The 14,348-nt window shown below is 50.7% G+C and overlaps 1 protein-coding gene across 1 annotated transcript; it reads right to left on the bottom strand.

Annotated features, from left to right (window-relative positions):
* Positions 1-538: 538 nt before the first annotated feature.
* Positions 539-13,761, bottom strand: CLRN3 (clarin 3). The gene is made up of 3 exons (XM_045809508.2): positions 13,365-13,761; positions 6,434-6,613; positions 539-1,153 (listed from the first exon to the last, which is right to left on the bottom strand). The coding sequence occupies exons 1-3, from the start codon at positions 13,591-13,593 to the stop codon at positions 873-875; spliced, it is 690 nt and encodes a 229-aa protein (XP_045665464.2). The 5' UTR covers positions 13,594-13,761; the 3' UTR covers positions 539-872.
* Between the last annotated feature and the right edge of the window lie 587 nt (positions 13,762-14,348).

The raw sequence follows: 14,348 nt of genomic DNA, 5'->3' as shown, positions 1-14,348 counted from the left end.
CTTAGAGGGCAACCCAACAACTGTGTTCTCCATCTGCCTAGCCCTCACTCAGGGATGGCTGCAAGCCCAGTGCTCTTACCCTCTGGCTGGGCCGAAGTCCACTGATGGCCGATCCACTCCCATCCAGCCAACTATACTATGTCAATGGCAAAGGGTTGGTTCCTAGAACTTCTTGCAACGTTACATTTCCGTTTTGACTAATTCACTGCAATCCTTTTAAGCCAAAAATACATTTAACCTCCCTAGTGTGAAGGCTACAGGGCTATAATTTTTATCTTTCTTAAATCTTCTCCCTTCCTAGTCTCTTCCATACAAAAGCTGCACCTTGGAACCTCAAAAATGGGTTTGAAGGTCATATATCAGCACTTCTACCCACCATTGGGTTTGAATTATGTCAGCAACCAGGGGTCCAGAGGACCAGGGCATTTACTCCAAAGTCTTGCCCACCTTTTGCTTCCAACACCTGGTCCTGGAAAGACGAGTTCTGAATCCCCCAAAACAGCTGGAATAGACATACCTGGTACCTTCTGAGGAGAAGGAGATCCTAGGTGCTAAAGTGCACACCACAAACCTTTATTGTCTTAGAGAGTGAGACCGGGTCGGGAGGGTCCAGAGTCTCTGAATCATTCTACCGCTTTGAACACTGCATGGACTGGAGAGATTGCCCCTCCATCTTCCCCACCCTAGTGGGAAGAACCCTTTGCAAGGTGACATCATTTATGGAGTGTCATGAGATACAAAACTATCACAAAGTGACAGTCAACCAGGGCTGCACTTAACCTTGCTGATTGTCCAGACAAGCGAGCCAGTCACCACTCGGGAGCCGACATACAATAGAATAGACCTAATGACAAAATAACATAACATCAAATTCAGAATAAAATTCCATCCCTTGGAGCATATTCCATGGGCTTTCTCTGTTCCTGCTTTCGCTGATATCTGGTCTTCTGGTAGAAAACAATGATGACCATGGAGACAATACTTAGAAGAATGACGAGCAGCGCAAGCCAAAACGAGTGACCGTAGCTGTGGGTAGTTCCTCCGTAGGCAGCTGCTGGGTATTGTGGGTACAGCGTCTGGGCCAGTTCTTCCGAGAGGTGGTTGGATTGTACGTTCCCCACGAACAGTATCATGGTCATGAAAGTGAAGAAGGCTGGAAAGAAGATTTAGTCTCGTAAATGATACAGTGATACCTTTTTTAATGTCAATTTTATTCTTAAAGGAACCTGTGCTCTGTGGGCACACACAGGGTTTACAGTCTTCTAGGTATTGGGGTGTAAAGCAAGCATAAGACCTGAGCTAGATTCTAGGCATGAACTGCTACAGACTGAGGACAGTGCCCAGCCAAGGGCAAAAATACAGTTCAAGTCCTTTCTGCAGGGTGTGCTGTGCTGCCGGCATGTCGTGGACCCCTCCCGCAGCCAGTGCAGGCAGAAATGTGTGGAATGAACTAGAGAATGAGCAGACATGAGAGTCAAACTTTCTAGAGAGGACTGGATGGATGACAAGGACAGAGGGTCCTTGAAGGACAGAGCTTTGCAAACAGAAGAGGCAGCCTACACGAAGACGCATAGGGAGCAGTGAGCTCGGAACCCCTGGGACCGAGAGATAGGACCTGGCCCATAGGGAGCCTCTCTGAGGGTCCTGAGCACTGACTACAGAGGAAGAGACCACCCCGGAGAGTCTCCGACGCTGGCTGGACTTTCACTCTGCTCACAGTGAAGCATAGCGTTTAACCAGGAAGGGTATCCTCGCTACACTCATGAAAAGAGAACTTGTTGTCTTCTCTTCCCCTTTTCTTCTTCACAATGTCCTCCCCTGGAGAGTGTGTCTTGGTAGTGACTTTGGACAGCCACCTTGGCCCAGTTGGAGAACAGAGTTCTGGGGTCAGAGAGAGCCGGGTTCTAAATCTCCAGCCACACGGCCCCAGGGCTTCTCTGGACCTCATTCCTCAACTTCCAAAGGGGATCAGCTTGACCAAGACAAAGGGAAGATTCATGGTTGGTTGGAATGGGGCTGGGCTGGGAGTGGGGAGGCGGCGATGGCCAGAGGGTGAGTGCAGGGTGCTCTACAAGCTGATGGAATGTTCCAAGACTGACGGAGGGGATGGTTGCCCATCTCTGAGAACATTTACCCACAACTGGACAGACGTTCTGGGGTCAACGTGTCCTGGCCATAGCCTCACCCAGAGACTTTTCCCAATCCTCCAAAGGCCCTGACACATGGGCTTTTGTGTGAGGAGAACACTTGGACTGTCCTTGATAACGGACTTTCATGCTCAGCGAGATGGTTTTATTTCTCAATAATTTGGACATACAAGAGCCCCTCCTCTGATGCTCTACGCATCTCACACTCCTTCATTATCCTTCATTATGCTCTTGTGAAATTCTTGTAAAAACTTAGTCACAAAGGGGCAGGGTGAACAAAGGGTTACACGCTTTTCTCTGCGGTGGGAAGGGCTCGGCTTTGATTTGGGTCGGGAGGGCTCGCTGCAGACATGTGCTGACCTGAGCCTCCGCAGGAAGGAGCTGCCTCTCCCTGTCTGCTTCTCTGGCTCTCTGGGACAGGGGATTTATGGAGGGTAAAGAGGGCCCCATGGTACCAGAGGGAGCTCCTGAAGGCTCAGGATGCTGTCTCCAGGCCTGGCCTGTCCCCACCAGGCCATGTGACCTGCCCCATCACCTTCTGCTCTCTGGGGTCCTGGGATGAGGATCAAACAATGTGCAAAGTTCTGCCAGGCCCCAACATTCTCTCAGCCTACGGTTATAGCCCCTGTGGTCAGGGTCGGGCCATGCCAGGCTGCTGTGGGGCGAAGGGCAGGCTGAGGTCAGAGGGCGCAGGAGCCTGGGAGGCTGTGATGCTGCTGTGTTTTCCTCCAAAACAGAATCTGGTCCTGTTCCTTCCGAACCACGCTAGGAAGCCCACGTCCTCTTCCCTGCAGCCAAGGGGCATTTGTACAAATCCAGCCTCATGAGGGATTTGCAGCACTTCCCTCTGGTTCGAGAGCCCCTGAGCCAGCCTGACCAACGGGACCAAGTCTCCAGCCAAGATGACCCAAAGCAAGGATATGTCAATGGCATCTTTGTGCATAAAAGCCTTCTGCAGGCCGAGCCTCACCTAAACAGTTTCCACTACGTTCTGCATACTCAGAGCTCATGTGAAGAAAATCGGGAGCCCCCAGAGGCAAACTCAGGACAAACATCTGGCTTCTCAGAGCACTGGGATCAAGAGGCCAGGAGGGGCGTTCAGAGGAGGCCAGACGCGAAGACCGATGCCACAAAAATCTCCCTGTGACCCCTGCCAGAATGCAGACCTCCTCTGCACACATCGATGTCTCGGATTGTGTCTCTGCCCACCTGACAGCCCCTTCTGTGTGTTAGAACTTGCCCCAAGCTGGGAAAGGAACGCCGCACGAGCTCGCCCGCTGTCAGACAATTCTTTGTTGCTAGAAGTAGGCGGAGATTGAGGGGAAGGCCACCGGCCCCGTGTTTTTCATGTTTTCCTCCACAGACATGCATCGGCCTCTGCCATGTGCCAAGTCAGCTTATCTTTGACTGTGGAGACAGAGAACTGGAAACTCCGGCCTTGCAGAAGCAGGGTTTATGAAGCAACGAGCTTTGTGCCCCACCAGCCATAGTGTGGCGACGTGGTCCCGTTTTGTGTCTGAGGCCCCACATCCAAACCTCCTTTGGTACTGGCACCTGCTTCTCCTCTTGGAACTGCCCCCAGCCCCAGCTCCAAGGGGTCAGGTGTCCCAGGCATTGGGTGGGTCAGCCGGTGAGGTCAACCCCATTGGTGGCCATGGGGATTGCTCCAGGGGTGGGGAAGGACAATTCCAGGGAGAGTCAGATTTGGGGGAAAAGAAGTCTTTCTCCTGGGGTTGCTGGCAGTTATCCTGCCCTAAGGGGGCCCACCCACTGCTTACTGCCAGAGAGAGCACTGGGAAAATCAAGACACAAGCACAGAAGGGAATCAGAGTTCTGACAGTGTGGGCTGAGATCCTGAATCCAGCTGTGCCTGAAGCCACCGCTTTCTTTAGCTGCTTAATTATATGAGCAAAAAATTTATATAAACCATTTTTTTACCCTGGCAAAGAGTGCCGAGGAGTCTTGCCTTTGGTTTGACTGAGGTGAGCTATAATCCTAGAAATAGCCTGGGGAGAGGAAGACTGGCCTTCGGGAGAGGACGTTTGAGTTTGTAACCAAGTTCCTCAGCCGGATCCTGGTGCGTCTGTGAGACCGGAGCATTCCACAGCACTGTTGTGGCTGGCCCACAGAGGGTGCCCAGTAAATGGGTGTGTGTGTGTGTGTGTGTTTGTTTTTACCACCAGGTAATAAAACCACAGGAAGAAAGGACAAGTCATGTGTGGATGTGGCTAAAGCAGCCCGACCCCAAATCCTCAGAGCCGCGGAGCGAGCATGCAGTGTAGCCAGACCTGCAGTCCCAGGTCCCACCGCTGGCCCAGCTGAATGATTATGAATTGCACTCTTAAAAGCATTCCCTCTTGAGCAGTGAGTCACATGGACTTCCCTTGATCAGTGCTGCCTGGGGCTGGCTCATGCACCTCTTCAACTGTTGGCTTGAAGAAGGCCACGGAGTTACAGTCAGGGCGCCCCTCCCCCGAGAGCCGGATGTCCCTCTTCTCCAGCACAGCACTACGGATGGCTGCAGTGCAGAAACCCGCGCATCCCTTCCCACCACCGGCAAGGGGCTCGTGCAAGGATGGCCTCACACGGAGGGACAAGAGGAAGCTGCCCAGAGTCCTCTTCAAGGCTTCCTGGTACCTTATTATCCAGACCACCTTTCGAGTACTTGAAAGTTCCTGGCTTCTGTTAAAATGCACCACCTGGCAGGAAGCCAGCTCCTACAGAAGCCTGTAGGTAGGACAGGCTTCTTCAGGTCCTTTCTCAAGATCAGGTTCTCACGGTGGAGAGGGGGAGAGAGCGGAAGAAATCTGGCCTCCTGGCGAGAGCCGAGGCAGCCACTTGACCATGCCTCTGGGCACTCACGGTGGCTACTGAGCCTCGAGAAACCCCAGTGAGAGCCACGCATCGTGGGACCGAAGCTGGGATCTGCTTCCCATCTCTGTTGCACCCCACCCAACCCTGACCAATACACAAAGTAACCTCGCCACACCACGCAGAATCACCCGGGGCTCACAGGTCACCCACAAGAAGGGTGTTGGCCCCAGAGTCTCTAAATGACCTTCTTTCTGGTCCTCGGTGCACAGTCATAGAGATGTGTCATGTTTGGATTTTAGCCCACACTGTTATTCGGAGGTGAGGAGAGTAAATGTGTGCACGTGTGTGTATGTGTGTGTGTACGTGTGTATATGTGAATGTGTGTATGAGTATATGTGTGTGCATGTGTGTATGTGTATATGCATGTGCATATGTGTTCGTGTATGTGCGTGCGTGTATGTGTGTGTACGTGTGTCCATGTGTGAATGTGTATGTGCGTGCATGTGTGTATGTGTGTGAATGTGTGTATATGTATATGCATGTGCATATGTGTTTGTGTATGTGTGTATGCATGTGCATGTACGTGTGTGCATGTGTGAATGTGTATGTGTGTCCATGTATGTGTGTGAATGTGTGTTTGTGTGTGCATGTGTGTGTGCATGTGTGTGAACGTGTTCATGTTTGTGTGTGTACGTGTGTGATTGCTTATGTGTGTGCATGTGTTTGTGTGTGTGCACATGCGTGTATGTGTGTGCATGTTTGTGTGTACGTGTGTGCACGTGTGTGCATGTGTGTTTGTGTGTGTGTGTGTGTGCGTGTGTGTGTGTATACGTGTGTGTGTGTGTACTTCCTATACGGAACCTAATCTGGAGCTCAGCACATAGCAGGAGTTTGTTGTCAACCGTGAATGTTTTGTCGATGTAGGAGCATTGTCTTCAGCCCCTTACTTTTGATTCTCAACAGCAAAGAGTGGTGTATGCTATATATTTTAACACCTCACACCCTGTCCACATGTCACTCCTTGCCTCTCCACCAGGGCATTTATTTTATTTTTTTTAAGATTTTTTTTTTTTTTTATTCGACAGAGACAGCCAGCGAGAGAGGGAACACAAGCAGGGGGAGTGGGAGAGGAAGAAGCAGGCTCATAGCGGAGGAGCCTGATGTGGGGCTCGATCCCACAACGCCGGGATCACGCCCTGAGCCAAAGGCAGACGCTCAACCGCTGTGCCACCCAGGCGCCCCTCCACCAGGGCATTTAAAACACTTTTATTTCCAAGGAGCTTAATAAATGCTGTAGGTTTACAAACATAAACCCCGGGCCCCAGCACACAACTTGGCACATACCAGGTCTGCTTAAATTCCATGGCTCCCCGGGATCGTGTGTGTGCATGCGTGGGGCCGAGCCGCAGAGGGACAGAGACACAGAGGCCGTGCTCGTCAGCAGAGCGCCCGGTGTTCCCGGGGATACTCACCAGCAAATCCGCTCCAGGTGTACACGCCCACTGGCCCCAAGAACGTCTGGTAGGGGTTGCTGACGCTGTTGTAAAAGGTGAGCCCAGAACTGATCAGCGAGGTGCACAGGCTGAGGACCAGGGACAGGATAACCACCAAATGCAGCGTCTTCTGGGAAGAATTGTTCAGTTTCTCTAAAACTAAAGCAGTATGTGGTAAGCACGTAGCACAAAAAGCAAACACCAGTCCCAGACCCGAGGGCTACACCAGCACCCCTGGCAGTCCTTTGCACCCTCCCTTCTCGGGCGCTGGGGGAGCGAATAGCAGGCGGCACCTCTCAGGTGCGCGAACCGGAAGGGGCGGGGCCTCGGGGTCCTCTTTCCCTCCGGCATCCTTGAATGTGTGTAACCCCAGGACTTCGGATAACTGGCTATCCACCCCAATTTTAATTTCCCCGAGAAAAAGGGATGCCCTCCTTGATAAGGAGCGGCAGGGCGGGACACGTGACCCCAGCGCATCCTGGCCTCAGGTGCCTGCTGGTGGGCATCAACACGCTTCCTCAGGGACGGTGTTCCCTTGCTCGGAGCACTCCTGTGCTTCCCCTTGGGGACACTTACTCAAAACCTGTGACCCAGAGGATCCGGGACACCCCGAGATTTCGGAGGTGAGCCCATTACACAGAAGGCCAGGAGGGGAGGGGCTGATGGAGGTGACCAGGTAACTGGGAACCAAAGATGGCCTTGGGGACAGGCAGGTGACTGCTGTGTGTACAAATGGGGTGTCGGCCACACTTCCTGACGTCACTTCCCCGGAGCCAGAGAGGACCCAGGACCCATGTGGCTCAAACGCAGAAGTTGACCCGTGGGTAAACCATCAGAACTCTCCCCAAGCTCAGTTCCTCTGAGCTCCAACAGCATTTTATAAAATGTGCACATTTCTTAAGTGCAAAGGAGCTCCAGACATGGATATGCACTCGTGCCAAACGAAACACAGATGTCCTGGCGGTTAGCTGTGAGCGCCTGCTTTTGCCATCCTCCTGTTTCTAACCGCAACCAGCCACCGTCCCTATGCATGTTTCCCCTGCTCGATCCTTTGTTTACAACACAGACTGACCAGACACCGGAGGCATGCTGTCCCCACACTTACCGGTAACCCCACCCATGCATTTATAAAACATGTCCAAAGGCTGCCGGGTGTCTTAGGGCCTTAGGTGATTGCCACCACATTAACTAACGTGTTTACCACGATGTTCTGCGAAAGCCACAATGATACACAGAAAGGAATCTGGGGAAAAGATTTCAGAGTTCATCGTAAGATACCAACGAAGTCATTGGGAATTGTGAGATAGGAGAACTGTGATGGGCAGGGGAGGTCCGGTAAGAGAAAATAAAAGCCTTCTTCTTTCCATTCCTGTTTCCCAGGCACCTGGGAGAGAGCGGGGAGCCACTCCCAGCCTCGCCACAGAGCAGCTGTAAGGAACAGAAACCAGAAAGGACAGGAAAGATCCCTTGTTCCAGGGCTTGGGAGCTCCTTATCTCTCTCTCTCTGAACCAGAGAGCTCCAAGAAACAGGGTCCCTGGGAACAGGAGGGGGCGCGCCCTGGGGAAGGAGCCCTGGGGAAGGAGCCACCAAGCCTGCTCCTGACATGTGTCTTGGTGACAAGGGGCTCTGTCTTTGTAAGGTCTTTTCATGCCACGTCGCTTTCATCATTTAAAAGCTCTTCACTGGTGTCGTATGGAACTGATGAGTCACTGAGCTCTACTCCGGAAGCCAACATTGCTCTGTATGTTAACTAACTGAAATTTAAATTAAAACACACACACACATGAATGAATGAATGAATGAATGAATGAATGAAAGCTCTTCATTGTGTTGGGCTCACACATGCGTCTCTCTGCCTTTTGCCCGAAGTCCTACTGCTTCCTCTGGAGCAACGCAGAGTCTACTTGCTCCTCTCAGTCTGGCAGCCTCTCTCGTCATTGAAGAGAGACATAAACCCCAATGTGATCGACAGCCCACATCTCCAGAATGTTCTTCGTAAGGCATGATTCCAAAACTCCTGCCCGCCTGCTCCCTGCTCTGCACACACTTGACTCTGACTTCAAGCCCCAAAACATGCTGGCCAGAGCGGCACAGCTCTCCCCGATCAGAGGGGGTACGACCTGTACCAGATCTCTCCTCTCTCCAGTTCTGAGCACCTAGATTGTTAATTCTGATTTTTATTGTTTTTTTTTACATCAGCAACACTCTGGGAGGGAGACAGATTTCCTGTCCCTGGACAGTGGACAGCGAGAGGCTGCAGAAACCATACTGGTGGGAAGAGGAGCAGAGATGGAGACCAGCAGCCGGCCCATGCAGGCGTGGCCACGCATCCCTGGGAACCCCCTCGGAGAACACAGAGGCCAGAAGAGGGAAGCTATCAGCCCAGCAACAAGGACCCGATGATGTCACCACCTGTGACTTGAGAACATTTTGCTCCTCAGTGAGAGGCAGGCCTGGGAGCAAAGTTCAGCTCACATGGACCCAGAAGTGACTGGACTGTTTCAAAGCTTCTGCTAATGACCCACAGGCTGGGCCAGGTCCTCAGCACAGCCCCCTGTGGGACGCATCCCAAGGAGAACTCTAATGACAGAGTTAAACTATAAATGTCCTGCCTGCCACCACCTATGGCCTGGGTGAGGATGGCTGAAGTCCGATGGGCCACCTGCCCTGTGGGGAGCTGCGTGGGCTATGCTGTTAGGAAGGCTCTGAGCTCAGGCTGAGACGCTTGCTCCCTAGCTTGCCATGGAGAGGCCAGGGTCGGGGACTCTCCGAGCTCTAACGTAGCATGCATCTGTCCTGAAACGAGTGGGTAATGACAGCAGAGTAGGACTAGAGAAAAACGGGAAGTAGGACACACCTGTTCGGAGGTGCAGGGTCAAATGCTACGGAGTTTCCAACTGTCGCCATGAGGAAGAATTGCTTCCCATGCCACTCACCCTGCGCCTCCCAGGCCACCAAGGAGGAAGCCTGAAACTAACCAGAAATTTGCTGGGGACCAAATAAACTCTGTGTTTAGCCAGTAAGAAATAATTTGGATACTTAACTAGAAAATAGACATTTCAGTGTGGGGAGAATGTCATCTCCGGTGTGCCCTGGCGAATATTTCTGCTTTATACACTTATTAAAAGCTGCACATGGATGTTTATTTGCAAATGGGGAACATTCTACTTTTTCAGAGTAAACTAGAAAGTGACAATTAGGTTAGGCTTTGTTTTTGACAGTTGGTAAGATCTAACAGACACGATTTTTCAAAAGGGCGTCAATGTAGAGCCTCCTGACTCATACTCTTCTTTGTATTAACGGAACGGTTTATCGGAATTTTAACTGCCATATTTAAAATTCTATTTCAGCTTCTGAATTTCCTGCCACACAGGTAGGACAGCTGTGGCTCTCAGCCCCCTCCCGGCTCGGAACTCAGACAATGAAAGCTGGAAATTCAGGGAAAGTTAGCAAGAATGAAATAGAATACCCCCCCCCCCCCACCCCGAGCATCTGACAGCTGCTCTCTGCCTACAAAATTAGCAAATACATTCCGTTCTCTCCTCTTCCTTTTCAGGGCCAAGCGTTGGAATCAGGAAAACCACCTCACAATCGGAACTAATTGCCCGGATTCTGGCAACCTCAGGAAGGAGGCCGTGGCTCCCACAGCTGGGAGGCAGAAAATGTGCTGGGGGCGGTGGGCAGTGTACAGAAATGGGTCATCCAGACGTCGGGCTTTCTGCGCATGGGGATTTAACCCTTCCGGAGCCACTCGCCATACGGTCTTCCTAGCTCTGGTTTTCCATCAGTCCTCAGAACTTGAGGGAGAACCAGTGGCTTTGTGGGTGGGTGGGAACTGCCCCCACCCACTCCTCAAGCACCTGGTCATCAGGGAACCTGACCTAGTGGACCCCTCAACCCGTGGACCTCAGTGTGCCCCTGACAAGTTGGGCCTTTGAGGTCTTCCAAGAAGTCCCAGCTGGCATGCCCAGCCTCTGGGAAATGTATCTGGGTTCTCTCACGGAGAAGGAGGGGGAGTGCCTTTTCTGCCCTGTTAAACTCCATCACCCGGCACGGTCATGTCTCTGGGGACAAATAATAAGTGGCTCCTTCTCGGAAAAGTATAGATGTGGGGTGGGGGGGAGGTTGGTAAGCAGGAGTACTAAGGAAGAAATAAGCCTCATTGGTTTGTCTCCTTGCAATTAATTCGTTTTTGCAGCAGATTTACTGTTCTAATTATTTTTTAGCTTGGGCCAATGGTGCAATTTTGTGTCCCCTGAGAACAAATGGGGTAGGCGGAGAAAAGAGACTGGTGGGTGGGATGGGCGGGGAGATTGGGTGAAACTCCCCCTTGCTGTCATAGCGACCTGCACTGCCAGATTTAACTGACGGGGCCTTTCTCTAGCTAGAAGCTATGGTGAGCTCACCAAGCCCAGGAGCCATGTGCAGTGACTCGCAGTGTCCCAGGCCCTCCCTCACCGAGCAGCTGCTCAGGGAAGTGTTTTGGACTGAAATTCAATATCCAGAACATCTGGAGTTGCAAAAGCAAAGTGCTTACTGGTGGACACAGGGGCTGTAACTTTTCATCTGGATATTGGACAAACTGAGATGCCACCGATGAAGCTGGTAGATCTCCAGGTCGGCCTGAGCTGGCCACATAATCTAGTCACATATTAGAGAGTTTCCTTGCCGGGTTTAATGGATTATTTTCCCCACCAGTTGACCTATTGGTGGCTGGATTCTTTTGGAGTGTTGAAATCAGCCATTGTCACTTCATACTGTGCTGTTATCTCAAAATCTACAGCCCAAATTGGCACAATGTGATAAGTCCTGTGCAGAAATATAGCAGAGCTTTGCAATATTAACTCCTCTTTGGAGATTTTCAGTGTGACCTCATCCTGGGCAAGACGTTGATAATGTTAACGTCTTCAATGGAAAAGTTGACGCATCACTGCTGGGGAAGAAAGTGGCATTTATACAGATTTTATTTTGCTGCCAATGATTGGTTTCTGATTTGAGATGAGCCCCATGTGGTCCCGAGAAACCCGCAGGGCGGCAGTCATGCCTCAGTCTCCAGTTCTGCTCTCCAGGGAAAACACCCATGGGTCTGCAGCCGCTGACCCCGTGATATACGTTCTAGTTATATGACGTTTCCCTATCTTAGAGAACTGTTGACAAATGCTCCCAGTCCAGTGATTGCTAGAACCCTCCACAGTGAACACCCCCTAGGCACCGGGGAGCCCTCAGCAGACATCAGCCAGAGCAAGCTGTGGTGTACCCTCTCTGATTGGGGGCGGCTTATCTTCTACAGGACCTGGACGCTGGCCAATGACTTTAGAATGTTGACCATGGCTCTGCAGCTACAAAGAATGAAAGTAGAGAGCCAGGCAAAGCAAATGCAAACAGTGTGCCTCGTCCACGCTGCCATCTGGCTCCACAGTGCCCACTTGGCCCTGTGCCCTCAGGGGTGTTCTCGACAGTGCCTCTCCCGCGATCTCCACAGCGTCCCTCACCCTCCCTCACACCGGGCTCTAGAGCCAGGCTCCGACCTCCCCTGGCCTCCCCGAGCTTTCCTGATAGAGGTAATCAGGCTCTCACTGAAGCCATGTAGCTCAGACGGGAACCAACTGGTTCCAAACAGACCGCATGAAAATCAAAAAATTCACCGGCTGTTATCTCATATTTAAAAATTTTTCAGTGTGTCTGGAAACTCCGGAACTAGTACACATTCTGGTTCCGAAAATGCTATTCACATACTGAATGTGTGACCGCATGTTTGAAAGTCTCAGTTTCTGGTTGCTGCAAAGGGAATATTCTTCGCTTTCCCGAGAAGCGGAGGCCGGTCCTGGAGGAGGGGTGTAACGGTACCGGACCACTGGAGGAGATGTTGCTTTTGCTAATGCCGAAGAGACAATTTCATGACTTGGAGATACAACTACGTTGCTCAGGATTTAAGGCTCAAACTCACACCAAATACTACATTTGTATGAGGTAGGTAATGACGCACGTTTGTAAGTCAGCGGTAATGACTGAGTCACGCTGGTAATGCCTGTTTACCTGCACGCAACACCACTCAATGCAAAGTCCATCCCAGGCGCTAAATAAATTTACAAATGTTGCTTTTAGGGGCACCTGGGTGGCTCAGTCAGTGAAGCATCTGCCTTCTTCTCAGCTCATGATCCTGGGGTCCTGGGATCGAGCCCTGCGTTGGGCTCCCTGCTCTGTGGGGAATCTGCTTCTCCCTCTGCCCTGTACCCTGCTCATACTGTCTCTCTCTCACTCTCTTTCTCCAAATATATATATATATATATATATATATATATATATATATATATATATATATATATATAAAATCTTTAAAAAAATCTGCAGTCAATACAACTAAAAATACTGTTCTTACTATCTGTCTATGCTGGATACCATATTCCTTTTTTTTTTTTTTTAGATTTTATTTATTTATTTGACAGAGAGAGACAGCCAGCGAGAGAGGGAACACAAGCAGGGGGAGTGGGAGAGGAAGAAGCAGGCTCTCAGCAGAGAAGCCTGTTGTGGGGCTCGATCCCAGAACACCAGGATCACGCCCTGAGCCGAAGGCAGACGCTTAACGACTGTGCCACCCAGGCGCCCCTGGATACCATATTCCTGCTAGATATACTTACTTAATTATTTACTTGCCAGTAAACTTGGTAATGCTGCTTCAACAGAGCCTCTGCCAGAATTATTTAGACTGTGCTGCTAACAGACACAACCAGAACCGAGGAAGCCAAAATAATAATGTGGGTGAAATATATGTTCATATCTACAAGCCATCTCACAGCTTTTACAAGGGAATCATTTTTGAGCAGTTACTTGGCCCCAGTAGAGGCTGACATGAGTCTTACCCAGTTAATGCAATCTCCCTGTACCCATTCAAATTAATTTCTCATTTACCTCCAAAGTCTTTCTCCGATTCCTCAAGTCCATGACTGAATTCTTGATGACTCTTACCACGGAAGAGTCCATAGACGATGACGAGACTACCATTGGAAGAAGCGTCACTGATGGCAATTCTGCTGCTGACCCATTCTTGGGTCGCAAGCATGGAGCAGACTACAATGAACGCCCCAAAGCTCGTGAAAAAGCTCGATAAGAACATCAGGGTTTTCCTCGTCGTCGGCATCTTCTCGGGAAGGTCAGGGTCCCACGGTCAACAAAGAAAGCAACGATCTTTTGTACTATGTGGGGACCTTATCATTCGGAGCCCAGTATTTAGAAATGGAGTCTGAATGAACGCTTCTTATAAAATATAACAGCTTGCTCTTCAAGGGACAAAATGCCCCAAGGAACACTGGACTATGAATGTGGTCATAAAGATTTATAGCGGCTGAACTTTGGTCTGGAGTTAGGGGTTGCCATGGTGACAAGCAACCAGCGGAAACAAGGGGCAGGCAGGTATTCCCAAGGACTTCCTCGAGCACACAATTAATTTATAACTCTTTGTCATGTGCCCTCGGAGCACGCTCAGCCTACCATGTCAGGACTAGAATCCCTAAAACACGAGGGCCCGTCCTCCCACGATGTTGTGGACGCCGGCAGCCAACAGCATAGGCTGGCTTTACCGTTAAGGACGCGACCCTAACAACGGGTCAAAAAGGAACGCTGAGAAGATTCAGCCTTTGCTAAAGACGCTGTGAAATGAAAAGAGCAAAGTTGACAACCTCCTTACTTTTAGACTTCATTAGAGGGGTGCACCTTTCAAGTTTCCTCCTCCAAACTAGATGATAGTTGCACATTATTTAACTTATGACTTGAGAGGGTATCTAAGGACATCTTTATGTGTCCTCAGTGCTCTGATGGGAATGGTTCTGAGCATTCTCCTGTTAGGTCTTCATGCTGCCTCTCCTTCTTCCCTGTTGAGTGGCTAATGGTTTACAA

Source organism: Ursus americanus, chromosome 6 (assembly GCF_024610735.1).
Source record: "Ursus americanus isolate L20-20 chromosome 6, mUrsAme1.1.p, whole genome shotgun sequence".
NCBI classification, from domain to species: Eukaryota; Metazoa; Chordata; class Mammalia; order Carnivora; family Ursidae; genus Ursus; species Ursus americanus.
This window is presented reverse-complemented; position numbering and strand designations above follow the sequence as displayed.

Excerpts from the sequence above, each read along its gene's own strand:
- CLRN3 (XM_045809508.2), bottom strand. The coding sequence starts at position 13,593 with ATGCCGACGACGAGGAAAACCCTGATGTTCTTATCGAGCTTTTTCACG. Across the intron at positions 6,614-13,364 it reads ATCGGAGAAAGACTTTGGAG|TTTTAGAGAAACTGAACAAT; the intron begins GTAAATGAGAAA and ends ATACTGCTTTAG. Across the intron at positions 1,154-6,433 it reads CACCTGGAGCGGATTTGCTG|CCTTCTTCACTTTCATGACC; the intron begins GTGAGTATCCCC and ends TCTTCTTTCCAG.